The sequence below is a fragment of the Nothoprocta perdicaria genome, unplaced genomic scaffold (genome assembly GCF_003342845.1).
Source record: "Nothoprocta perdicaria isolate Ctin4 unplaced genomic scaffold, notPer1 scaffold_204, whole genome shotgun sequence".
In the NCBI taxonomy this organism is placed as follows: Eukaryota; Metazoa; Chordata; class Aves; order Tinamiformes; family Tinamidae; genus Nothoprocta; species Nothoprocta perdicaria.
In genome coordinates this window covers 1135548-1162823 of record NW_020455250.1, presented here as the reverse complement: position 1 = coordinate 1162823, position 27276 = coordinate 1135548, and the positions used below count along the sequence as shown (strand labels likewise).

Genomic DNA, 27276 nt, shown 5'->3' with positions numbered 1-27276 from the left:
CCCCAAAATGCTGTGTTCAAACACAAAATGTGATTTCAGTATCCCAAGAGCCCTGAAAGGCAGACTATGAATAGCACATATATACTGTCTGGGTCCTTTGTTTGAAACACAGGAGACAAAGCAGCACAGTCGCTTTAAATCGTGCTTACATGGGGAATGTGAGAACGCTTCTCTGGGATAGGCTTGTGATATCAACACAGTCCCTTTAATTTAACTTTTCCAATAGGAAATTTTCAGCCAATCTCTCCAATTTAGCAAGAGAGGCAGCAAACAGCAACAACAACTTGACATCTAACAGTTCACATCTCAACCAGTAAATAACCAGCCTCTTCACAACAGCAGCAATCCACTTTCAACATGCTGTGGCCACCTCCACCAACCCTTCAGGGTCCACGGTGGGGGGGGGGGGGGGGGGGAAGAGGGGCAAACAGGCCTGGCCACAAAGCAGCTTTTCAATTAACAGCCAAAATAGCCACCGCTCAGAAGCTGGGGGCTGTGGTAATCCCCTTTTTGAAATGCTAATGTCATTACAACCATAGCAGCAGAAGACAAGCGGGGAGGCCTGGAGGACAGAGCAGTCTGCTGTGCCCTTACACAGACGATTTAAGCTGGGTCTTTTGTAATTCTCCCCTCCAAAGCTCCCTGCCCAGCATCACGCGTGACAGGAGCTGCAGCTGCTGCCCGACCCTCCTGACAAGGGGGGTGGAAGGAGCCCTACGATGAATCGGTGCGTGTGGGGCAAGGGCCTGGGGGCAGCAGCAGGGCCACAGCACAGGGGACTCGGTTCTAAAGGCGGCTTAGGGAATATGGAGAAAAGCCAAACAAAAAGCTCCCCCTAACTCCTCCTTCACTGCTGCCCAGGTGCATGGCAGCCAGGCCTTGCAATCGCTACACCAGGTATGTGGTAGGGCAGAGCTCAAAGAAACCTTCCCGTCATCCCACCTCCAGAAATCAGCCCAGAGCAGGGAAACGCCCCCCATACAGGGATCCCCAGAGGGATGCAGAGCTGCCAATGTTCATGGCAAAGCACCACGGACTAGTGGCTATGGGGAGATCAGGGAGCAGGCGAGGCACCAACTACATGATCCTGCCACCACGCGCTAGGTACCAACTGGCATCAAGCGATTACCAGAGGGCTTTGGGGGTTATTTGCTGGTTTATTGCTGAGCTTTTGTGTCTCTGATACCAAACAGGGAATCAGCAGTAACAATTTCATGTATTGACTCCAGGGGAGAAGAGCTTGTCCTTCTTCATTACATTCAAGAGTTCCCCACCAAAGGGGAAGAGGGAGATATTCACCACAACAGCAGAGAAGTCAAACCCAGTTAAGGTTTTTCACCAAGTGAAATAGAGATTAACTGGAAGAACTGAGACATTTGCCATTTGCAAAATGTTTACAGTGGTTCCCACCTCACTATGACACTGGGTGAAGCCAGCACTCCAAAAATACAAGTCCCAAACCTTTCTGCCAGGAAAGAATCTTTTCCCCTCTGAAAGGGCATGAGGGTATCTGAGCTGCTACCTTCAGAGCAGTACCTGAGCACACTGCAATGAGGTGGCCAAGGAGGAAAGGTGACAGAGTCCCCTGGAAAGGGCTGTGTGTTTGGTGGGGTCACAACGGCACACTGGCAGGCAGCTCTGAGGCACTGCCACCAAGCCCAAAACATTTTAATATGAAAACTACACAAGTTGCAGTTCTTCAGGCAACCCTGCCTCAGCACAACACACTAACCTGCGTCAGGAGAGAAATCCCCTCCACCTAAAATGCCTGATTTAAGTAAGGGTTCAGCAGAGAGAGCAGACAGGGTGCTAGCTGCTCCCCTGCTGGCAGAGGATACAGGGCAGACATCCCTGTTCATCCTCTCCATCGCTCCGCAGCACCCAGCCCAGCCAGCCACGAAAGGCTCCCGCCTGCCTCAGACACGTGCCAGGTGGCCAGAGGCCTGCGCTGAAGCAGCCTGGGGTCTTTGCTCCCCCAACTGTCCTTGCAGAATGGACGTCACCTCGACGAGCAGCCTCCGTCAGGCTGCCTTGCTCCTAATGATGCCGAGGAGCCAGGATGCCGGCGCCAGCCCCCTTGTGCACCAGGTGACAGGCTGCTACACCCCTTTCCTCCTGATGCCACCACACAGCTGCCCCTCGCAGCTCAGTTCTCACACCGCACCAGCTCATGGCTGCAAAGCAGTGGCTGAAGGGAGCGAAGCCCCTCAGCACCACACGGTGCGTTCACGCAGCAGGGGGGCTGCCGTGTGCTGCAGACAGGGGTCTGGACACCCGGCGTCCTTCCCTATCCCATGGCACGAGGACACTGGCACAACTGGCAGCCATCAGCTCCTGCCCACACGGAGCAGGAGCCTGAGCCAGGGGCCTCTGAACATCCCCGGGGTGCCCCTTGCTGCCCAGCTCCCCAGACGAGCCGCACTCAGGAGCTCCATCCACCTTGTCAGCATCCTGGGTCTAAGCCATTGAGAAAATTGAAAAATACACAAGGTTTGAGGGAAGAAGAGCCCACAGTCAACATCTTCAACTCCACAGCAGCTATTCAGACAGCTCTTGTTCCTCGCTTCCAGTCAAAACAGACATCCTGGTCTGCTTCAATGCACCTTGCACAGTCTGCATGACCAGAAGTAAAGCAGCAGCAGCCGGACATCTCCCCGAGAGGGGCAACAATGGCTTTCAAGTCCTAAAGAACTGGTGTCTTGAGTCTGAAAAGTGCTCAGATACAAGCAGGGTTGCCTACAAGCCCATCAGTCAAGTTACAACATTCAGAGTGGGGAATCTATTTTTTAATTAGTTTCCTCTCGCAGATCAGAAGTAGCATAGTCTGGGATGCTACCTGAACAGGCAACCACCAGATCAAGACAGGATCTGGGAAGCCTGTAGAAAAATGAAACAAGAAACAGAGAGAGTCATTTTCTCAGAAAAAGTATGGCCTAGGCACCCAGGCACTCTCATGCAAAGCAGCAGCTCAGAACTCCCCCTTCAAAATGTCAGGTTCCCTATCATCTGAGTACTGACTCTAAGCAAGCACACCCATGGGACAATCTCTAGATTATTTTGTTTTCTCCTCTTTGCACCCAGACAAACCACAAGAGGAACAACTGGGGCATGGCTGGGGGGAACAAACAGCAGAATGGAGAAAGAGCATCATATAGAAATAGCAACATTTCACTTGATTCACCCTCCAAAAAATCCTTGTGGAAAATTTGCTTCTCTAGTAGAGAAGGGACAACTTCTTGCTGCACAGGTCACTTCCCAGCACCTCGCACAAGGTGCCCAAGCCCTGTACAGACACTGTCCAGAGACAGGGAAGCCAATCTCAAGAGGTGCAACCTGCACAATGGAACAGCTTCCCCTACAGATAGGGTTAAAAGCAGTGACCCAAGAAAGGGGTGAAGGGAGGGCTGCTGCAGCGTTGCAGAGAGGTTTCCAAGCCCTGGGCTCTGCTTCGTATCCAGCTTCCAGCTGCTTGTTTTGCTGTACTTAAACAGAGCGAGAACGGATCAGGGATCCGGGCAGAGCTCAGCTCTCCCAGCACTGGAGACTTCCTTCAGCTTTTCAGAAAGCTCCACACGTGGAGCCCAGCTAACTAAACACCATAGAGGGAAAAACACAAAGCACAAAACAGTCAACTGAAAAATGATCTCTGAATATTTAAGTAGTAAATGCAAATGAAGAGGTCCAAAGTGGTTAAACTTGGATGTTGAGACTGTGCTAGCTCACGGATCCCACATTTCTACATCACAGCAAGTTTCAGTTCTGCTTTGGGCTATGGGCAGTAATGCTTGCAATGAGACTAACTTGTCACGCAAAACCAAGTGGATGATTAAATAATACAAAAGACACCCCAAACTAGAAGCAGGCCATCTTTATAGACTGCACTGAGGCACTTTCACTCGAAGGCAAACTCATGGTAGCTTTTATGTTATGGGTTTTCATTCATGTATTAAAATTTTCCTCTGTTGAGGGTAAAAAGCGACAGCAGACCATAAACACCTAAGTGATAATAAAACCTTTTTCTGTTATCATCTTACAACCTAAATCCATTAAACCAGTGGAAATAAAGGTTTACAATGAAGCCTGAAGGTTGTTCTAAGTAACTTTTCTAGGGAAGCTGGAACAAGCGACAAAAGGGGAGATGTAATGCTGAGGATAAAGCAAGGCTCTGCTTGCAGTTCTTTGCTTACTCTAAAGAGAAGCAGCTTGTGCTGCAGCCTAGCACATGGCTTGGCACTGTGAGATAAGGCTGGCCCTTTCCAAGAAGGAGGCCTAAAACAACCTAATGAAGATGGTTGATGCCAGTGGGCAGATCCCCCAGGATTCTTTGGGAAAAGAGTGGGGGGAGACAGAAGATGAGAAATGCTGCCTCTCCCGCACCTAAGGATAAATCCACAGCTGTGTTTCAGATGTGAGCAGAATCTTCTCAGAAAGCCAAGGACATCTCTCTAAATGAGACGACAACTTTCACTCGAAACCCCTATCTCCGTTTCTCGATTCACGCACAGAGTTGCTGCTACCTGGTCTTCCAGCTTCTCTCCCCGCAGCTGCCCAGCTGAGTCCTCAGAGCACTTGCGGGCCAACCGCGAGGGCTGCAGGCACCAGCACCTTCACCTGCTCTGCTCCTGCCTCGAGGAGGTTACTGTCTTGAAGCCTCAGGCCCTGCAGGAGATGCACACGTTGTAACCAGAGCCACTTCCCTTCAGTTCTTAAAAACACTCTACTGGGGTCTGTTTAGTCAGTGTTGTTGCACAAACAAAAGCCTCACAAGCCTGACGTTTAAAAACATATCTTGCATCCAGCTGCATTAAAGCACTCTTGCCTAATCATTAAAAAATAAACACATGCTTATATTTGTGCTGAGTTCTTCCTCCCAAGGCGATACTATTCTCAACCCTTCTAATCTGCTTGCATAACTAAAGCACCACCTTCTCCCAGGACATACTCTACTTAACCACTAAGCCACTAATTGGCTTTTAAAGCCACTGGGATCTTTTTCACAACTCCACCTGTGGAAACCTTCACCTTCCTGCTCTGCTGCATTCCCCTCTGCCTCTCCTCTCCATCCTAAAGTCTTATTCTCCCCAGACGCCTCATCAAGCCTCAGTCTACTACTTTCCTACACGTATCAATCTGTTCCTAGTCCTTTTGTATGCTCTAGAAAGCTCTGCTCTGTTTCTTTCAAAATACTCCTGTTTAAAGCAGGAAAGCTGCACCTGTTGCTTGAGAGGCAGGCATTTCTCTAAGGAAATGGAAGCAGAACTATACGTAAAGTTGCTTAAAGAATAAACTTAAATATGCTTTAAATCATAAAACACAATTTGATTCTATTTTGGGTGCATAGTTTTGAGTGCCTACAGATGTCTGACATGAGATGTGCCACACACTACATACATCTTTTCCTTGGGACGTGTTCCAGTAAGCTAGAAGAGCAGCAGCAGCTCCTGGCTCTCTGCATGTACCCAAGACATCCAACAGAGATGCTCATCCCACTTTGCAGAAAGGGAACATTCTTCGAACTAGCAATGGCTTCTCCTTTTCAATACATTAGAAAATATGTATCAAGAACAGTAGCAATGCTTTGTTCTACTCAAACAAGAAACAAAGACCCTCCTTGTGAGCTAGGATGACTAGTTAGACATGGGATTCTGAGCCTGCTGGATTCAGAGAAGCTCTCTTGTTACTTTACTGATCAATTCCTTGGGGCCTGCTCCCAGCAGGAATGTATTTCCTACCACACAATGCAGATAAGTGCTTCTATTCTTGCATTTGAGATGCAAGAATAACTGGACTGGATGCAGCCAGCTCGCAAGTCCTCTAGCTCCAACAGAACACACTGCAGAAGTGGAAACTCACTCACCTCAGGGAACCTTGAGCTACTGCCATCATCCCAACAGTGGCCTCCAACACTCCTATGGAATGTACAAGCACTTCTAAACTTGTTGAGGTCCCTCCCAGTGTCCCACCCTCAGGCCTGAGGCATCACCAGTGTTTTCAGCAATCCTCCCCTAGATAAACTGTTGCTCTCCTGTCAAACCCTACTGGGCTTGACAGCAAGGAAGAGCATAGAACCCCATGTGGAGACCCAAACAGATTGAGCTGAAAAGCTGCACGCTTGTCTACACTGTCCACCTTCCCATAGTCCAGGGCACCTTATCACCCATGTGATCACACTGAGGAGATTAATGGACTCCACAGCTTTACATACTGCACATCACCTATTGCAGTGCTATTGCAGTTAGCAGTTAACAGTTCAGGGATAAGTTCAGTCCAGAAGGCAACAGACTTCTTGTTCTGCAGGGTCAGAAGCAGCTGGCAGCACGGACAGGAGGTGGTAACTGCTTGTGCTGCCACAGTTAAACTAACAGCTTGGAGAAGCAATCAGGGGAAGAATTACACAGATGAAGGGGAATAAATCCAACAAGTGGGGAAAAACCCAAATATTCAACATGTCTTGAAAGCATGATGATTCAGCTGCCATGGTAAGCAATTTAGGACACAAAAGGGAACAGAAGCAGGGAGGGAATGGTCAAGTGGTACAAGGTAGCAACAGAGCAAGCTTTCTTCTCTCTTGCTGGCAGGAGTTTTCCCATGAGACTGGGAACGAGCCCAAACATTGAAAGCCTCCCCAGATAATGGGCTCAAGAGGAGAAAGAAAGGGCTCAGTGACAGGAGTAAGTGGCATGAGAAGCAAAGACAGACAAGTCTGTCTTCAGTGTAGAGGATGGAAGGCACCAAGAGATGCCAAAGAAGGGATGTGTCAGAACCTGAACTGATGCACGTAGTCACTGTGTGTTAAAGAGGACTGAACTGTGCTATTTACTCCCCTCCTGCCTTTTTTTTTTCCCCTCCTCCTACAATTAATGTCCTACCAGTTTCCATCTTTCATATTCCAGTCTAACAGAACCAGTAAATGGACCACTGACCTACGGGGCAGCACATTTTCCTGCTGGCAACGGTAGCCAAGCATGGAACATATTTTAATACTAGGCATCTGAGTCATTAAAATCTCATTAAGAGTAAAATTTGGACATTAGATGGATTCCTGAATCAGAGGATTCCATCAATGCTTTTCCCCTCCAACTCTGTAGACCCAAACATGGCAGGCAGTATTCTGCCCTCTGCCCCTTCAAATATTTCATTTCAAACCCATTCCCCACCAGCACTGCTCCTGCCCTTCTCCACAAGAAAAAGTTCAGATTAAGCAGGTCAAATTTCAGCATTCAGTAAAGATTTTTTTTTTCCAAATATATGGAACAGATAAAGGCAAATATGCTTCCCACTTCCTGCCAAGACTGCATACCTCCCTAATGCACATACAGGAAAGGCTTAAGACTTTCTGCACACAGGAAGTGAAAAGCAGAGCATCCAGCACAATATATCCAGTCATGCTACTTAACCCAGCATGCTCCTCTGATGAGATCACACTCCTCTGCCTTTCCTGGTTAAACGAAATACGTTGGGTTTTTTTGTTTGTTTTTTTTTCCCATAGGCAGCCCCTCAAAATTTCCCAAAGTAGCTCTTTCTGCCTCTATTTTAATGTTGTATTTATTCTGTTTGGTTTTCCTCAAGTCACTTGGAAGGTTACCACTACAAAAGGTATAAAAACCCTTTCAAGCATCGTAGAACAAATGAAGTTGATCTTCTCTCCCTCAAACGGAAGGAGAGATACAGGAGGCAAAATGGAGATAAGATGCAGGACAGAGACACATCTTAGCCTGCCCAACACAGCTAAAAACTGGAATCCCAGTTCACAGCCACTTAAATTAACCAGCAACATTCCCCACACACACTCATTTCTTGTGGTACTGCGGTGAAGATGAATCTACTCACATGAAGGTCCTTTGGATTTGCTGAGCCAACCTGAAAGGACAAACAAAAAGCAAATTTAGGATTACTACCAGGCATGCTTCAATCTTTCCCTTCCTCCCCACTAAAACTAATGGAAGTTTAAAATTAAACAAGCTGTGTGGCTAGCTGAGATTTCTATTACTTTCTTTATTCCGGCTGCCTAACTAGTGCTGCCTAGAACAGCAATAACATTATGTTTGTTATTTGAGCATCTACTTCTTAGCCAGCTTTGCTGTCTGGCCATTACTCTGTTGCTCTCCACCACGCTCCTCTCAACCACCTGCCTTTTACTAAATTCTCCAAAGGGACTAGAAAGAGGAATTACCACCCAAACAGCTTCTTTATGTCCACAGGGAGTTACATACTTTGGACTGACTTGCTGATCTCTTCAAGCGCAGAGTTACATGAAACAAGAAGGTTATTATCAAGGTCTTCTGCTCATGCATGACATCCACCCATATTTGACTGGCCTATTGTCCCTGTTTGCACAGAATTCGTCCCTAGCTGTATAACTCCTTCCTTTCAGCCACGTACTTGGAGACAAAGAGAACCGCTGCTTGGGACAGATTCCCAAAGAATAGGAGCACGTCTGCATCTGCTCAGCGCTCCTACAAGCTGTTCTGGGCGATGCAAACAAACACCGGGCCTCCAAGGACCTCCGTGCAGAATAGCCTTGGTACAGGAAAACCCTAAAACAGCAAGTAGCAGCCTGGCCACGTGCATGCCAGAGACAGCACGTGGGAATGGAGTCGTTTCAGTTTGTTCAACTCTATCACCTTAACGGAAATGCTAAAAATTAAAAAGCTAGTTTTACAGCATTCCACTTGTGATCAGTCAAAAGGCAGATTGTGTTTGAATCAAAGCAGACTTGGATTCATTGGGCCTGCATTATTAGTTTTTATGTTTAATATTTTAACTCTTTGCTTCATGGATATTGGTATTTGTTCAATTCAGAATTCTTAAAGGGCTACTTTTACTAACACTTTTTCCCCAAGATCACACTGGTATTATCAATAACAAAAGGTCCAATCTGTTTTGTGACAGTTTTCCTATAGAGTTAGTTATGAATGTAAGAGACTGCATTATTTCAAACATATTTGATAGGAAGCATTCTAATATTTTGGAGAATCTATCTTTAGATTTAACCCAGGAATACAGTGATTAAAACTCAACGAATACTACTGAACAGCAATGAAGTCCCCCTAAATCCTTCTCTTCCCACACCTTCAATGTGCTCCTGAAAATTCATCGTTGGCGCACCACCAAGCTCTGTATTTGTGACTGCCCCTCCTGCCCAGAGGGAGCCGTTTTTCCCAAACTCTGCAGCACCTTTAGTGACCAAGCAGCTTATTATACTCATCTCGTGGCACTCCAGCATACTTGGACTGCACGAGTCAAAATGCTGTAGATTTTTTCTTAAGAAAAAATCCATGCAAAAGTAAAGTCCATCTGAAAGCAGAGACCAGATGCTCACTGACTGGAAATGAGCCTGCCCCGTGCATTCACCATGTGGCAAGCAGCACATGTTCCTACCCAGGCTGTGAATAGGTACCTAGACCCGCAGGATCGGAGGCAACAGCCTTTCTAAGCAGCAGAACGGCTGCAGTACAATATACATTATATGGTCTTAACGTATGAATCACCAGGGCTCTGCTTTCTCACTCCAAGCAGAGCTGGCCTATTGTTTCCAGGCTTGTCTGGCTTTTTATGAGAACATTCTTTAGCTTTTGTAGCGATTGTGAACGTGTCACATCGGGCCGGCATTCAACACAAGCGTTACCATCGGGAGGTTTAATATAATCTCTTGCTTCGTGTTAACATCTCTTTGTCCTGCCTGCTCTGATTTTTTTTTTTTTTTCGCTGCATAAAATAATGAAATGACAATGGTAGGGTGGTGGGGAGAAAAAAAAAAAAAAAAAAAGGAAAAGGAAAAGTTGATTTTCCAAGCGCCTGGCTCGTGTTCTTTGTTTGCCCCTGTGGCCCCCGCTCCCAGCTGACCCGCTCGTGTGCGTGGCTGCAGGTGCAGCTCTCGGGGCCCGTGACACCTCATGGGCACCCCCGTCCCTCCGAGCAGGCGGCAGCTCCTGCCTGCAGCCTCAGCACCCATCCACGGGAGCCCTCCTCGCCCAGCCTCCCCTCCCCGAGGATTTTCTCCCCAGATGTCTTGCTGTCTGTGATGATGTTGGGTCCCCCGACACACACGCTCCCTGCAGGAAGTATTCCCAGCCTATAGCCACTGTAATCCTATTTAGGTGGTGAGTTGCCCCCATCACTCAGGTCACCACAGCTGCTTGCAGGCCATGGAGCAGCACGGAAAAGGAAGTAAGGTGGAGCCACCCTGGGGTCTGCTGATAGGCTTAAGTGGTGCCTTTGGCACTGGGACTGGGCGTCTCTGGGACGCTGCCAGGAAGATGCAGCAGCTCCGTGGCTGTCTGCCTGCAGCCACTCCAGGCCCCTGCATGCGGAGCAGCATGCACTGCAGCTGCTGCATCGGCTCACCGCGGTGCCACGCTGCAAGGCACAGTCCTCGCGCCCGCACCGCAAGAAGCAACACGGTGTTATGGCCAGTGACAGTAAGGCTGGAAGGAAGACACAAGGACAGACCAAATTCAGGGAGACCTTGTCCTTCTTCTGCTCCTACTAGCTGTTCACACCAATGTGAGCCCTTCTTGTGTCTCCTCAGCTCTGCAATACTTAGGAGGCCAAAGTCAGGCTATGCAAGTCCAGACCATCTGATTTCAGGAGCCTCTCCCATCTCAAAGAACCAGAAGGACTGAAAGCACATGATGCCCTTGCGCAGATGAAGCCCTCGGGCAGCTTCCAGCATCAGCCTTTTCCACACAGGATCATCTCTACTTTAAGCTGTGTGCATCTGGCAACTAATATTTATACCCCTCTATCACAGAGAGGCCACTTCAAGCTTCACTGAAGCAGAGGAGCGCCAGTCACTTCACATTTTCAGGTGCCACCATGCTTCAAATAAAGAGGGCTTTTTATTAAAGCTATGTCACACATCTCTGTGGACACAAGAACTACATTATGACAAGTCAAAAGGAGAGACCACTTTCCAATGTATACTGGGTAAACAGGTACATCGTGAACTCCCTTGGGACTATGTGGCTGGTTTTATTCTTCCACTTATTTTGAACAGGCAAATCTCCTGATCTCTACTGTAACTTAACGCTTTACACATCACCCCATTGCAATATTTACATTACTCATCATGCTTGTCCATTATAGAAGGAAAAAAAAAAATTAGAGATGCAAAAGGGAAGACCCAAACTGCAAAGAGCATTTAGAGGAGTGCAGTTAGTGGGTGCTGAGGTGTCAAGACAGCACCCAAGGAACCCCTGAACAGACTCAGCAGCTGAGCTGAAGGCAGTTGGTGCTTCTAACAGCACTTCTTCACATGAGCAATTGCCACAGAGCATACAAATGAGTGTCTCTGCATGAGAACCTCATTCAATCAAAATGTGGTCCATAGGTCCACATACCTGAGACAGGACAAACAACCCCAACGCAGTGAAGAAAGACAGGGGAAGAAAGGGTTGGGGGAATCAGAATGTCAGGGTAAAAACAGGAACTCTTATACTGTTAGTGTAAGGAATATTTTAGTGCCTTTTACTAAGCAGCAGAGCTGAAACTGCTCTCCTGTGGGTACTGGAGGATGTGTTCAAACACATCAGCCTTTTCCATTTTCCCCATAAAAACATAAGAACAACCCCAGACTCCCTCTCCCTGCAGCCTAGGCAAGGGTGTCACTTACCTTTGGTCTCTGCTTCCACGATACAGGTACCAAGGACAACTAGAAGAAGAAATAATCCATGGCTAGCCAAGACACGAGACGATCCTGTGTTGCTCTTTGGTGCTACCATTCCATGGCACATCTTTTATCCACCAAAGTTCCTTTTTAAAAAAATCCCCGAAAGATCTGGTCAAGTAGGAACACCTCAGCCTACAAAAAAAGAAAAAAGACACTGAAGGAAACAGTAAGTATTAAGCCAGAAATTTAGTATATCCAGAGGAAGGAGAGGGGAAATCCAGAAACCACCAAAACCAGTGTTAAAGAATTCTGTCTTACTAAGCAAGTGTTCTTAGTTGGCAAGGAAAAGAGCAGCAGAAAAGGTCATTTTCTGCATAAGAAATCTTAAAAGTGACCGGAATGTTTCACTTGCCCTCTAACATTTCAAGTCTGAAAACCGAGCAGCTTACAATTAGTTTTATATCTTCCTTCTAGGCAATCACAGAGAACATAGCGTCTGGAGACTTGGCTTCAAAATACTGTCAAGAGAAGCAGCCTTGCTGCTGCTCACCCACCAGCTCTCAGAGGGGCTCCAAGATGCAGAAGGCTCCCAGACAACTCTGACAGAGAGATCAAACGCTTCTCAGCCGCCCGGAGAGACACGGCAAATGTGACAGGCAGCTGGCACGCACACGCTGAAGAGAGGAATGTGAAAACAGCAGCTTGCAAACCTCAGGTATAAGGCTCTGACAGTGCACAGCGTGGCAATTAAAATTGCAGGATGTGACACTATTCATACCTGAGCATTGAGAGATTCAGCCGCAGCCTATCAGGCACGGCCACATTGAAAGCACGTTAGTAAATGAACACAGCTCGAGCAGCAAAAGGTGCTCAGGAAATCATGAAAGCGCAAGCTGAACCTCTATTCTGAATGAAAAAAGCCTGGACAGAATACAGGTCCCCTTGACTTTGAATGGTTTTGGTCTGCAAGACCTATAATGGCAAATGAAAGAGAGAGAGAACTAAGAATCAGTGGGTTCCTGTATTATTAAAGGAATACAGATGGGTTCCTGCATTACGAAGAGGAAAACAGATATAGGGATAATCATTCAGTGATACAGCCAAAAAATATTTGTGAAGGCATTCCAATACTCCTTTTACCATGCCGTTCCTTACACAAACATGTTAAATTTTCAGGGAAAAAATATTTTTGGGGAAAATGTTTTCTTACACTCGCCCAGAGGAATACTTCCAATTTGAGAGAACCCCACTCAGCCTATTTCTTCAATTAAACGGATACTTATGCTGGGAAATTCAGAACCATTGGACAGTCTCAAAACCATCTGGGAGAGACGCAGAGGCAGGTCCCGTGTTCCCCCAGGCACAGAGAGATGAGATGCAAGCCCTGGACTGATGTCCCTATGCGGGAAGGGGCTACAGCATCCAGACACATTGCCAGGATAAGTCAGCACACCAGCATTTGCTCATACTGAGCTCAAAAGTGGGCTGATATTTAAAATTTAGATCTGTCAATTCAATTAGTCTCTATCAAAAAAATCCTTCTGTGTTTGTGTGTGTGCGTGACCTGAGCACAGAGACACACCAGTAATTCACTTTGTGGTCTGTAATACCTATTAGATTACAATGCATGCACAAAAATGGTAGGAAATCTTGGTTGGAACTGAATGTCATGGCTATTTTTTTCTTCTATAGAAACAGTGTAAAAACAAAGAATAAATAATAGGCTGTGAAAGTGAAATCAAAGCCCTTATCACTTAAAAAAAACCACCATGGTAGCAGAGGTAGCAAACTGAGCCAGGCATTTCAAGATGCCATTTAAACGGACACGTGACAAGTCTGATGCCAGAAGAAACCCAGTCTGTGGCTGCCCCTTTCACTTCTTGCTTCATTTGGAGAGGGCGGGAGGGAAGCGAAGCTGCCCTGCTCCGTACCCAGAGCACGGGAGGCACATTGCACGTGTGCCAGGGACGGGCATACAACACTTTGCCCAAAGCCAGCAATCCCACCATGCAGGAAGGATTAAGGATGCGGCCACAATTCCTTCAGCAACAAAAAGTATTTCTCATTGAAGAACATGGATTTAAAGAGTCACCCAGTCTGTACATTTGCTCCTCCAGTCTGATCTCCTGCATGGATTTCATGTTCATCTTTGACTGGAAAAGGTCATTATCTCTGAGCCAACAGCTGGCCCCTTTCTGCTGCTCTATGCAGAATTATATTCAAAGCAAGGCAGGATCTATCTCCAGCGAATGACCCTGCGGATTGATCGTACAAGGACAGGCCTGCCCTCCCCATCCCCATTTAATAGGACGTTATTAGCATAACAAACTCTTCAAGTCCTGCAAATGTTTATTTTAAAGGCAGCCAGCCTGCCCTTGGACCAGCATCTGCTGGATGAAATGCAGTAGTAGACAGGAGAGGTAGGGAAGACCGTGTGCCGTAAATTCTGATCACAGAATTTGCTGTGACACTGGGGTCTGCTGCGCAGCCCTCAAGGCATTTTCCTCTCCCAGAGACTGCAATGGAAGTTTGCAGCCTAATTTTGGTATGTGAACTGCAGCCATGTCAGAGGCACCCAGAGCATGGATATCCTCTGGGGAAATCAATTATTGACCGTTCCTGATCCATTAATGGGTTGCTGCAAAGCACTGGGCTGGCTGGCTCTCCTCCAGGGCCAGGCCTGGCTGCCGCGATGCTCTTCTGCCATGGAGGTTTCGGGGAAAGTCCCTGGCCACCACGCAGGGCTGCTCTCCAGGACTGCTGCAGGGAGGTGCTGCTGTCCCTGCAGCAACGCCCCAGCAAGCTCATCAGCCTCACTGGGGGATTTGGAAGACACCCCTGATAAACTCCTCAGAACTGCTAAAATACAATGGGCCCAGGTACTGCTGAGCAGGGAGGGGAGAGGAATCTCCTCCCGCAGGCTGTGGCCAAGCTACAAAACTAGTTCCCAGCCTTGCCCTCCCTTTGGCAAGAGGAGCAGATCAAAGAGATTCTGGCTCGATAAGAAAGGCATCCTCTCCCCCCAGAGCAGAGCTGCTGGTTGGGAAGCTTTTTACACAGACATTCACTTCACTGAAAGCTGCCTGTTGTTTTAGCACATTCCTTGTACGTACAGCTCGGGCAGAAAGAGCTTTCCTAACAACTTCTCAAGCCTCTGCCTCCAGAGGAGCACTTGCAACGCCCAAGGAGTCAGCCAAGGACCTGTAGCACTGCAGGGCAGCCACTTTCCTCCCTAAAACAGTAGCAACCCACTTCACACAGACACAGCTACATGCTGCACGCTGGAGAATTATCTCCTCTCTTGCCCCTACCACCTCCCCTGCGTGTCTCAACCACAGCGTGGAGGAAATCTTGCTATCTGGTCTCACCACTGCCGCGGAAACAAAGAGCTGGAGCTGGCCAGGCTGGCGAGCCTTATCTCAGGACAGCTCTGTGTTTCTGAGAGGAAGCGAATGCTAGTAAGGAGAAAAAAAGAAAAAAGTTTGCCTTATTTATGTTTTTCTTAGCTTTGGCAGCATACAGCGTGGAGCACACGCATCTATCACAGACGCACTCCCAGGGAGATAACTTAATAAATCAAGAATTAATGTAAATCAAAGTGTTTTCCCTGTTTATCCACAGGGCTAAGGAACAGGCTGGTTTATTTAATGGATCCCAGCAACTGCAAGGCATGAGTGTAGTGTAGAGGGTTAGGAGCCTTCAGACGTACCTCACACACCCCAGCCCAGGCAAAGAGGCTATGGGAGAATGAAGTTTCACAGAGATGTTTGGAGAGATAATACTCAGGACAGCCAGTGGTTCCCATAAACACAGAAGAGGGAAGAAAGGAGGTTACAGTGCATCAACCAAGAGCTTTTTCTCTTCTTTTTTTTTTTTTTTTTTTTTAAACACTCCCTGAGAAACACCTACTAAAAATGGACAAGAAAAATAAACAGTCCACCACGGCCACAAAGCCAACAGCCACACGCCTTCCTGGAGCACGTTGTGCACAGGGAAATGTCCTGCGCTTCCCGGTTCCCGTGGAGCATGGGCTGGAGCGGAGGCTGCGAGGCCGCCACGGAGCATCCCGCAGCAGGATGCGACTCTGGAGCGGGCAGCGACCTCCACAGAAACCATGCGGGCCAGACCTGTTGCTCCTCAGCTCCAATGGGCCCTTTCCAGCGCTGACACACACATGACAGAACCTCTCCTAAGCTGGGCTCTTTGGTGACCTGTGTCATTTAATCCTCCTCTAGGCCTTTGGAAGCTGCCAGTTCCTACACTCACTCCATAATGGTCACCCTCCTCAGTAACAAAGCATGCATTTTCCTAGGGCTGGGATTAGCTTCCTGATCTCATTTTGGCACAGCGGCACCGCTGGGTGCCTGGAGAAAAGTGTTCTTTGAAAGGCCCTATGCCCGGGACAGCTGGAAAGAACCAGCTTTGGTAGCTCTGGTGTCCCAAGGGGACATCGTGGGATGTGGCGGAAGACAGTCTGAGAGACTCTGGTTGCTTGAGATGCCTGGCAAGGATGTGTCCTGTACCACCACTGCTGGGAAGCAGGTCTTTAGCTTGCGATCTTCAGCCTTTGCCTAGGGAAGCACTTGCCTAGGGAAGCGTGCCGGGAATGCCACTAGCTTGCTTTTAAATACCACACTCCAAGCTGGCCAGAGAGGAGCAGTTCCCTCAAGCATGTCAGGAGCACCTCCCTCAAGGCTGCCGCTGCCCCTTCGGAGTGGAGGCTGGGGCGGCAGGGCCAGGCTGCACGAGCACAGGGTACTTTTCCGGGACACGTGGAGCGCTCCGGCCTCGCGGCGGGAGGGCCTCGTGCAGCAGCAACGGGCTCCGGGTTTAACTGTCACACGCAGTTGCTTCCCCCTGGCCCTTTTGCAGCTTGGTTACTCACTGAAAACAGGCAAAAGCCTGGGATTTAATGGAAGCAGCCATCATCCTCAGCCTCCTCAAAGCCGCAGGGCCGGAAGAAGTAAGGAGACCCTAATTCCACTGAGTTTCTGTGATTAAAACAATTTAATGGGCAGCTTTTAGAAAGAGAATTTCATTTGTTCAGTTTTGTGACAGCTTTTGTTTGAACTATTCAGTCAAATGAGAAGTACACCAAGGAAAAAGGAGAGTGTTGGAAGCTACCAGGAGGCAGAGCACAAGCCCCTGAGCAGCTGATCCCCAGCCCCAGCCACTCCGAGCCAGCAGGATCACGGGGACAGGCAAAGAGGCAGACCAGGGCCTGCACACCCACCTGTCCCTTGTGTGCTCGTCTGCCTTTCAGCCTTCACCTCCTCCTCTCATCACGGTTTCTGAAACAGCACCGCAAGTGGCACTGCCAAAGTCCCCTTTTCGAGTGACACATGGGACTAGCTTCCTTCTGACCAAGCTCCCAACAGGACTAGTTCAGAAATTCCATTTTGCCTCTGCTAAAGCCACATAAATAACTCACAGCCCCATTAAGACACACTCAAGTCCTAACCAAGAAACTGGGGTTTTCACTGCTGGATGCCTAACCCCACACAGTTGGAAAGTTCACATCACCACCTCTGGCCACAGTGAACAAACTTCCATGATCCAGCCTGTGTAGCTCATTCCCCAGGCTCCTCCTCTTCTCCTTCCTTCCCAGCACAGCTCAAAGTCCTGTTTGCATTAGGAGAAGCTTTTACACCCCTCCCCTTGCTTGCCACCCTGCCTCACTCAGAATAATCCCCAAGAAGTCATCTTGAGATCAGTCCACCACATTCCCTAGGAAAAAAGGTCTTCCAAGTAAGGAAGGAGAACCTAGTTCGAGCCAGCTTGGTTGCTATCAGATTCTTGGCATCAGCAGAAAGGAAGAGCAGTGTCAAGGATGGGTAGAGGTAGAAAACTGGACAAGTTCATATATGCAGCACCTCCAATCCATAACAGGTTGCAGCGCTATTGCAAATATGTGATCATAGTGATCAGGTCACTTCATGAAGAGAAGCCAGCAGATTAGAAAAGAATAGGGGGGGTCTGCTTTGCTGACTTTTTTTTTTTAAATATGCTCACTACTACACAGATCAGAAAAGCAAACATGCACATGGGTTAAATGAGACACTGGGGAGTAATGCAGAATATGCTCCCATATAATCTTTCCCAGCTGATTTTTTTTTTAAAATGTGCTTTTATTTGGAAGAGCATTCCCTTTGGAAATGATTGTTTCAGCACTTTTCTCCTGCTGTGCTGCATGAGAGGGGCTAGGTTTCATATTTTCAGCTTTAATCAGTACAACAGCACAGTTAGAAGACCATATGCACACAATGTTCCAGAACAGTTTCCAAAAATAATAAATTCTAAAAAAGAAAACTCACTGTAAACCAAAATGGCTTCGGGGAAGTGGAATAATGAAAAGCGGTGTAAAGGCAAACCATCTTGAAAACATATACAAGTTTAAAATGAAGCTTCCAGCAAGAATGGGATTCTCACAGCAGCACTGGGTTGGCAGCTTCACTTTTGCATCCAGGCTGCTTCTTAAACACATGCAGCTGTGTTGATCTGCTGCAAGGAGCACGCCACAAGGCCCATACAGAGCAAAGGCTTATTTTACACTCCCTCGCTACCAGAATGTGCTTCTGCCCACCCTTACCACGCGTTGGGCTTCCGTTTCGACTGATGTGGCTGGAAGGAGGCAGCTGCACGCGCAGCTGCAGCTCCGCCGAGCTCCCTCGCAAAGGAACACCCAGGGATGCCTTTTTCCCAGCAAAACCCTCCACAGAGCTCAGCGAATTGGCCTGCCACTTGAATAAGGAACTATACAAGAAGATGGAGACACTTTTACATCTATTCCTAAAGGCACAGCTGTAAGGCATGGCTCACGAGGAGGTTACAAGCTGCTCTTTATTGCCGGATACGAAAATACCCAGCTACCCACTTCTAAGAGGTGATGACACTTCTGTGCAGTGCTCAACATCTCTATCAGAGCTCAGACAGAAAGTTCTCACGCCAGACACGCTCTTATATCAGACCTTCCCAGGCTACCAAACCCTTGGGATTTAAATGCGAGTGCAAAGTTCCTTTCAACGATAAACACACACAAACCACACCGAGAAATAAAACTATAGCCTCAGCATTGTGAACAGGGTGCCTTGCTACAACCTGGTACTATTGGCTACGTTGAGAAAGTTGAAGGGTTTCAGATTCTGGTTCCAAATTTGAAGACTGCATTCAGGATTTTAACGTGCAGAATTGTTTCAATACATCTTAATGAGGAAAGGAGCAGACCTTCAAAGGCCTGTGCTCACTCCTGTGAGTATTAATTCACTGTGTCTCTTGAATGCTTCTGCTGCTACTATAAAAGAGTTTCCTACTTTTCCTATTTAGGCTGCATTGTGCCAGGCTCCATGTCACAGGCAGACATGGAACTGCTATAAACCTTCCCTGTGACAGAGACAGATCGCAGTAATACTGGTTATGTTTCAATCTGCAGAATGCAGCCAAGTTTCTGTTTTGTCAGCATACAAACCAATTTAGGAAAAAAACCTGCAATTTTGCATTGCCATTCCAACCACTTGTACCTAAGGCTCTAAGAAGATTAGCCAAGCATTTCCACACGCGCATCCCACGTGCATCCCTGCTCCATGTTGAGTGTCCCAAGCCCTAGGACTAGCACACCCGAGGTTTCCTAGCATGGCATCAATTGTAAGTATATTATGACGTGAGCAGCAAGAGTGGTAAGCCAGGCACTCTAAGCACTGCTGCCGACCACCGCCTACACACAGGCAATGCAGCAAACGGGCACAGGCAGGGCAGCAAACGAAGCTAATGCACCAGAGAGGGCAATTTCTACTCAGGTGCCAAACAGGCCTCTTGCAGCCTACAGCTGGGTGCAGCGAGTACCCATCGAAGGGCTTCCCCACTAAGCTGGGGCTGGAGTGAGGAAGAGGTCGCATGGTAAAGCCAGTCATAGCCAAACCCTGCAATTGGCACGTTTATTTGATACTCACACTCCTTCACCCGATCCAAGCCACGTCCAAAGCAGCAGGGTAAGAACAGGCACCTCAACATAAAGCGGCCGCCTCCAAAGCGCCGCTTAGAGCGGGCACACACAGGCTGCACCGCGAGCGGCGCGGGCAGCCCCGCCAGCCCATGCACCACGACGTGACCAAGGGCCCACTGCTCTGCCGGGGCTCAGACACGTTCCCCCAGCACCCTGGGGAGCTCCCCCCCCCCGGCACCCACCCACCTCCCGCTGCTCCACGTGTCCCAGCACAGCGTGCCCAGCCAGCGCTGCTCGGCTCCATGGGAAAAGAGCAGTAGTTCCAGTTCCTTTTGAAGGGAGACAGAGATAACTAGAGTGGGAATTCTGCAGACAAGTATGGAGGCCCCAGCCCAGACAGTAATCCTTAAGCAGTTTCCTGTCCCTGGAGTCAAGGTTCCCTCAGAGTGAGCAGACTAAATATAGGTTATTAAAATCAGAACATAGCAAGCTAGTTTAAAAGTTACTCTTTTTTTCCCCCCCTTTTTGTTTTTGCCTGTAACATGATGCTCTTGGTTGGCACACTAGCATTAGCTGCAAAAACCTACAGAATAGCAAGATTAACATGCAAAAATCCACAAAACTAGAGATACAGATTTAAAATGTCTTACAACAGCAACGCATTTTCATGCTCATTTAATCCATATTAAAGCAAGCTTAACAAAGGGAATTTACCCAATCCCGTTATTATTGTACAAGAAGAAATGAAATTATGCAGAGTTTCCAGCAAGGGTCCTTGCATAGGGACTATTAAGACACATGTTTCTGGTTTAGCTAACCTCAGCTCTTCACTAAATGCACAAGGAAGCAAGTGTTGAAAAAGACCTGCCCTCTGTAACCTAGCTATACAGTTTAGCACCCTTGGAAAGATTGTGAATGTCACGTGCAGCACCACAGTCAAAGAGCCTGTGGCAACTGCCCAAGCTTCCAGCAGAAACCCCCAGGATCTTCCAAAAGACACCTTAGCAAGCTTCATTTTGCCCAAGGCCTGAAGTCCTCTTTAGCAGATATGCATCCTGGCTCACCTAAAGTTGCTTTTCTGTTTGAGCTAGACAGGAGTATTTGGTAGGGGCTCCACCACAGTGGCCTCTGGATAGCAAAACACTTCCTCTCCTCACCTGTAAGTAGCCATTAGACTTCAGGCAAGCCTGATACTTCACTTGATTCAAGCTGGAGGAGATTTGTCTTTAGATAGCACAAATATTGGCAGGAAAGACCTGAACTATCACAGGTTTATCAAGTCAGGTTTCCTATGTTTGAATGCCGAGAAATGCCCACTTACAGGGAAAGCCACGTGCTTTCTTAAAGCAGGATCTCCTCCGTCATGCTGCATAGACCACACTCATTGTAAGACACCCTGGCTGGCTGTCAAGCAGAGGAAAAAAATCGTTAAGGCAGCATTTTAGCAGCAAGACCTTTTCCTGCTGTGCAATAAAACCCCACAGATCTCACACTGCCTTCCTTTTTCCTCATGTGCACCCCTTCCACCCTCTACAAAAGCCTTTGGCCAAAATGTCATTTCTTACGCCATTCTTTGGCACGTGCCTCTTAATTTTTGATGCATTCGAGCTAATTGTTCTGACTTGCCGTGGAAGCTCTGCAGCGGGGGAGATGCAGCCTGGGGCACATGCCAGAGCAGAAACTTTTCCAAGGGAGAAGCACATGCCCGGGCAGGCAGAACCCCCCAGGCTTGTGCATGAGATGCTCACAAGGCCAGGGATGCAGCAGCCTGGGGCCGGGCACAGACCACACTGCGCCAGCTGCTCTAGGAACAGGGCAAACAAAGACACGTGAAGGTGCCACAGCACAAGGAGACCAACTGGTAGAAAGCGCCCCTTCTGTCTGAACCACGACCCTGGCATCTCGTTCTCAGCAGGTTCTTGCACCCAGTGAAATGCAGAGTTATATGATGAACCACAAGCGTGCGGCACGGAGCTGTACCCCACCTGCTTTGGGGCTTTCTTTGTTCATTACAGTGGAGTCAGAGAGTTCAAAAGGAAATTAAAAGGCTGGAGAGCTGCGAGCTATTTCAGTCAAGGATCAGACCGATAACTTGGCTCAGAAGCAAAAAAAAAAAAAAAAAAAAGAATCAGAGCTAGACTGCTTGGAAACAGGTTAAGGAAAACACTTCTCATTCTTATCAGTAAATATTTAACTTCATTTTTATTTCTGCAGCTACACTGACATTGACACTTGCTAAATTTTTAAAACCAGCTTGATGAAAGCGGCACAGACTAAGACTGCATACTCATTACTCCCTTCGCCTTTTCCACTCCCCCACTGCAGTTTCCAGTTCTTTCCCCTCATTTTCCAGGCTTCCACAAGCTAACCTCCACTTCCATTTCTCTCTTGCCCCTCCTCCAGGAACTACCACCTCTCCCTAGCCTCTCTGCCCAAGCAAAGCTCACGCTTCACGCACAGGAATGAACCTTCCCTGTCCCACAGGTCCTTGTGCCATTTTCTTGGCTGAACTTATTAACAGCATCTCCAAGACTTCCCATGCCTGAAACACCTCAGGGCAAGGAGGAATGAGTTAGGGAGGTTTTGAGGGCAGTTACTCTGTGCGTTTTGCAGGGCTTCTGTGTGGCTGCTGCATTATCAAGTTGTACCTAGTGAGCCTTGTGTCATCAACGCTCTTGCTTTTGGAAGCCTCCTACAGAGGTGAACTGCGTGCTCTGAGCAGAGGCTGCATCCCTTCGTGCAAGGGGTTATCACCATTGTATAAATCTCTGCCTGTGGTTTTCTAAAACCACCACAGCTGGGAACACAAGAATCTCCCACTCCAGGGCAAAAGGAACCAACTGGCTTCCCTCCCGTGCTTTCAGAAAGCAGTTTTTTTTTGAACCTGCTTCCTGATTTAGGCAAAAGCCATCCCCAAACCTGCACCCTCCTCCCTGGCTGGGATCCTGCAAGGAGCTGCTGCTGAATGTATCTTTCAAGGGTTGGCACGAAGCCCGAGCGTGCGCAGCAGGGACAGCGGGTGCTGCAGTGGCAGTGGGGAGCACGCTGCCGAGGGCGGCGGGCAGGGCAGGGGCACTGCACAGCAGCTCCCTCCAGGCGTCTTGCACGCTGCTCTCCTCCGTCATTCAGTCGGAGTTTAAGCTGTTTGAGGAAAGAGCTTCTACCCACGTACCTTTTGACAGCACCTCAAAGACTGTGGGAACTTCTGTAATACATATAAGAACATTAATAGGAGACCTCTGCGTGTCTTATTGATCTCTGTCGTTTCCCCAAGCCTTCGCTTGCACTTCACCGCTCCCAGCATGGGCCTGTTTGGATCAAGGACAAGGATGAAATGCTCCTTCCTCACATTTTTGTAACTGTCCCCAGGTGAATTCTCAGGGCAACCGAGTCTGCTTTAAATCTCAGCTATCAGTAGGCTTTCTTCTCTACTGAGGAGAGCATCAAAGTTTTAGAGCAGTCTAAGATGACTGAATCACTCTATACTGTTAATCCCGATGTCCCTAAGTGCACCCCTTTCCCTCTGATGACCACTCCTCTAAGTTGCAGCCTCCTACATGACCAGCTACTTGTCTGGCTGTGCCACACAGCCCTACCAAGCTTGGGGCTCCCTGCCCATTAAACAACTTGGCAGTCAGGCAGGACCACCTAGTCCCTACAGGACAGCTTTAGAGCCCAGAGGAGGGGCTGCCTGTCCTGCTGCTTTCTTTGGAAGGTGCTTGCGGAAACCCCAGGATAAGCAGCTACTTCCTGCCCCTGTTTCCTTCCCAGCGGCACAAAGGGAATCCTTTCTCTAGAGGCCTATGCTGAAAGCACAGCATCTTGCACACCAACAGCCTGCTCAAAAAGCTTGTGCTGGCACCCGTTACATTTTCTGCGTATTGCATTCAGCAACCACGAGCAGAAGCACCCCATCTTCCTCCTGAACTGCTGCACAGTCGCTTGTACAGAAAAGCCTAAGAAGCCCCTACTTATTTAACGTTCCTGATGCCACCACCCTACAACTCAGACCCATGAGAAAGTTTTTTCTTGTCAGGCCGCAGCAGCTTCTTTGACATTAACTCGCTCCCACGTGCGCCCGGTTCCAGGAAGCTTCACACACACTGCAGACACAACCCACCACATCCTCCTCCTCCCCCAACACCTCTCCAGCAGCAAACCCTTATCTCTACACATAAAAGACGAGCAGGCAGCACTTCTGGAAAGGGGGAAAGAGACATTTTGGCCAAGGCTGGATCTCCACGTAAAAAGGAAGGCGCTGTCTTTGCACAGAGCCAAAGCACGAGCCCTCAGGAGCACCTGCTTCTTGACCCTGTCCTGTTGCAGCTGCCTGGCAGGGCAGGACACCAGAGCAGCACATGGAGCACCGAGACCCTCCCACATGCCCCGGCTAAGCAAGCAGCCCCTCGCCACATGGTTATTGCCATCAATACCCAACACTGGATTTATGAAGAGCCTCATAAATGTTGTTCTCCTCAGCAAGCACTGAAGTTTCTCCTATCATTGTGGCAAATGCTTTACCCAAATCACCCATGTAAGCAGGGACAGGGAGAACAACTCTTTCTGGGTGGGATCATTTATTTCCTGCACGCCAGGCCGTGGATGCTGGAGCCTGGCTGGCACGGAGATGTTTGCCTGCTGCCTCCCGACACCACAGGCCTGTGCTGCCTTTCGGAAGGGGAAGAGCAGCTCACGTGTACGTAAGAACCACTACATTGCCAGGGAGAACAAAAAAAACCCAAACATTTGCGTGCAAAAGTCTCCATTCTCTCACCAAAACACTGCTGTTCTGGAATACAGAGGGAGAGGGATTTGCAAAGAAATTGCACTCGCCATCAAAGCCAGCACAACAACAACCCCCAGCACAAAGGTGGAGCAGAACGTCCCGTTTCACGTGCAACAACAAAGTGCAGAGGCCAGAAGTAATCACGAAATAGAGGAAGAAACTATTCAACCAAGCAGCTGACCCAGAGCGCAGCAGGGTTCACTTGCCACCACTCGAGCTTTAGGTCCACGATCCAAGTGGCACTTCAGCTGGCTTGTTTTTTTTAGTTTTTGGGTTTTTTAAAACACAAATTAGCAGGTTCAAGGCAAAAATCTCATATACTAGAGCTATATGTAAACAGGCAAACAGGCTAGGAAGAAAAAAAAGTTTGTGCAATGAGCAGAACAGGGTACGAGAAGAACATCTGCTACTTCTACCAGGAAAGCCATATGGTCTGGATCTGAGGTACAAAGAATGAGTTCATTTTTAAAAGCAAGAGTAATAGGCCATTCTTTCCAAGATAAGGAAAATGCCAATTGCTCTTCCACTCCCATTCCCAGCTCAGTTTGGGCTTTATGAGGACCAGTCGCCAGCGCTGCCAGTGCTCTGGCCTGAGCAGTCAGGCTCAGAGCACTTTTCATGACAGGATGCCAGAAGGAGGAAGACACAAACACTCCTTAGCGTTTCTGTTTAGCTCTAACACCAGCCTGCTGCATCCTCAGCAAAGCCAGGACAGCAGCACTGAAAGCCTCGTTTTGTCCCTAGCAGATTACAGCAATGCTCTGGAGCTGTGAGGCATGTGGCAGCAGCAGGGAAAGAGTAGCAATTGAGTCGGTGCAAACTGAGTCCATCTTCAGTTCCTTGAAGGATTGCCCAGAGTTCATCTTCAGTTCCTTGAAGGATTGCCCAGAGTTGTGGCCAACAGGGCTGGTTCAGATCTCAGCACCAAAGTACCTACCTTGCCACAAAAAAAGAAAGAGAAAAGGTAATACCAGACACAGGGCAGTAACATTTTCCACTGTCTTGCAGAACAGAGCCACTCCAACTGAGAGGATTTGTTTCATCCATGTTAGCCAATACAGGTTTGCCACACACAGAACCTCTAAAATAGGACATGGAGGTCAAACAAGGCAATCTCAGCACATCCGCATTCCCACTTAAAAACAGAGGGATAGGTCTTTTTTTTTTTTTTCCCCTCCTCTCTCTCTCTTCTCCTCCTCCAATTTAGGTCCCTGTCAGCAGGTGTCATTTGGATGTGCAAGCCACTTGCAAGGCCGTAAGTCCCTTGCTACCTGGCAGAGTCCTTCAACAGCTGTCAAGAAGTAACAGGCAACTTGTTTCACCTATTGTGAGGCTCCTTCAGCTCTAATATGGTCCTGTCATATTTGCCAGTTCTTTATGTCCTCCAAACCTGAATCCCCAGTTGCTCCCTGAAATCCAAGTGCCATTTGTCAGCTGAATTGGCCCTGCAGGAGATGATAGCACTAAGGCTCAGCAGGGTTGTGCAGCAGCGCTGAGCAGCCTAAAGCCCAAAGGGAGCAGCTCCGCACAAGCGTCGCTCCAACACACGAGTGCAGGGAATAGCCAAAATGGAAACCACGGGCCAGGTGCGGCAGGGCCCGCACAGTGACACTCGGGTCACAACAGGCCCGGTCTCTCCTTCACGTCCCTTTCGAACAGCCCAGGCACATTGTCACCACGCTGATGGCCACATACAGGCTCCTTCATTGCCAGACAGATCTGCAGAAAAGCCTCGTTCGCCCAAGCATCTGGCCCAGCATTAGCTCTCTGCCTATGCAAGAGGCAGGAACCTGTAAGACAGGGTGCAAACTGGATGCAGGCTTCTGACTCTAAGGCCTTCCCAACCAGGAATCACACAGAGCTCAAGTTATCCTTCTATGACCTTCTCTACAGTCCCAGAGGGTATCCAAAGGCAGCTTCCACTCACATCCACTATCTAGATTTTTTTTCCATGTGAAGAGGAATACTTAGGCTTGCAAGAGCAACACAATTCAAAGCATTTTTGACTCCTTGGGAGGCAAAAAATGGCAATCTTAGAAATCAAAAGGACTACAGTTCAGCTTTAAGTAAAAGCTACTGGGAAGGATTAGGGAAGTCTACAAAAAGCTCGTCTGCAGTCCCTTTCCTGTCTAGGATCATTAATTCTGCTCATGGCAAATGGCGATCTAAATGCAAGCAGCCTTGTTGCCTTTCCTCAGAGGAGGAGGATTTTGTGGAGAAACTAAAAACAATCCATTTTTATGTTATGGGGAACTTGGGATACACAAGCTGCTCTAGTATTAGCTGAATCCAGTGCAGGGCAGGCTGCCCCATCTCCCTCCTTGGCTGCACAGCAAAGGAAGCCTTAGAATCAAAAAAATGCCAGTTTGCTTCGACCTTTCACAGGTGAAGATGACAGCCAGAAGCCCTGCTCAGCCTCCATCCAACCCTACAGAGTGGATTTATTCTGTGGACTATCTCCACACCAGGCCAACGGGTACACTATGAACTGAAAGGAAAAAAAGTAGCATTTTACCTCCTGAACTTTCCACACACTCACATTAAGAGATGTGGAGAAGTTTTTCAGCCAAAGGCCCTATTTCCCATATGAACAAGCCCCTTGAAGGAGTCACTGCCATAAGATTTCTGAATGCCCAGTGGGCAAAGGGTGGCTTTTTATTTTCCAAACACTAAGTATTTCAGCTCTGGAATATTGCCTGATGAAGCTGTAAGAGGAAGTCATTCTGTCTAATGTTAAAAAGACCAGATCTAGTTTTGTGCTACTGTAGGAAGAACTCCCCAGTCTTACCACAACAAAGAGGCAAGCACATCCTCAGCCAGCTCATGCTTCAAGTTCCTCCAAAAAAGATATCACATCAGTCTCTATTGAACAAAAAGCACGGGGGAGTTTTTCCTCTGGAGAGGCTACCACTGCATGTTTGCACCCTAGTAAAACCCAGC

The 27276-nt window shown here is 48.3% G+C and overlaps 1 protein-coding gene across 1 annotated transcript in view; it reads right to left on the bottom strand.

Annotated features, from left to right (window-relative positions):
- SUSD6 (sushi domain containing 6) overlaps positions 1-27276 on the bottom strand; it is a 66533-nt gene that overhangs the window by 26910 nt on the left and 12347 nt on the right. The window contains exons 3-4 of the mRNA XM_026038211.1: positions 11615-11803; positions 7831-7860 (exon numbers count right to left, since the gene is read on the bottom strand). Of these exons, the coding sequence (XP_025893996.1) occupies positions 7831-7860; positions 11615-11735 (151 nt within the window). The 5' untranslated portion in view covers positions 11736-11803. The remainder of the gene's footprint in view (positions 1-7830; positions 7861-11614; positions 11804-27276) is intronic.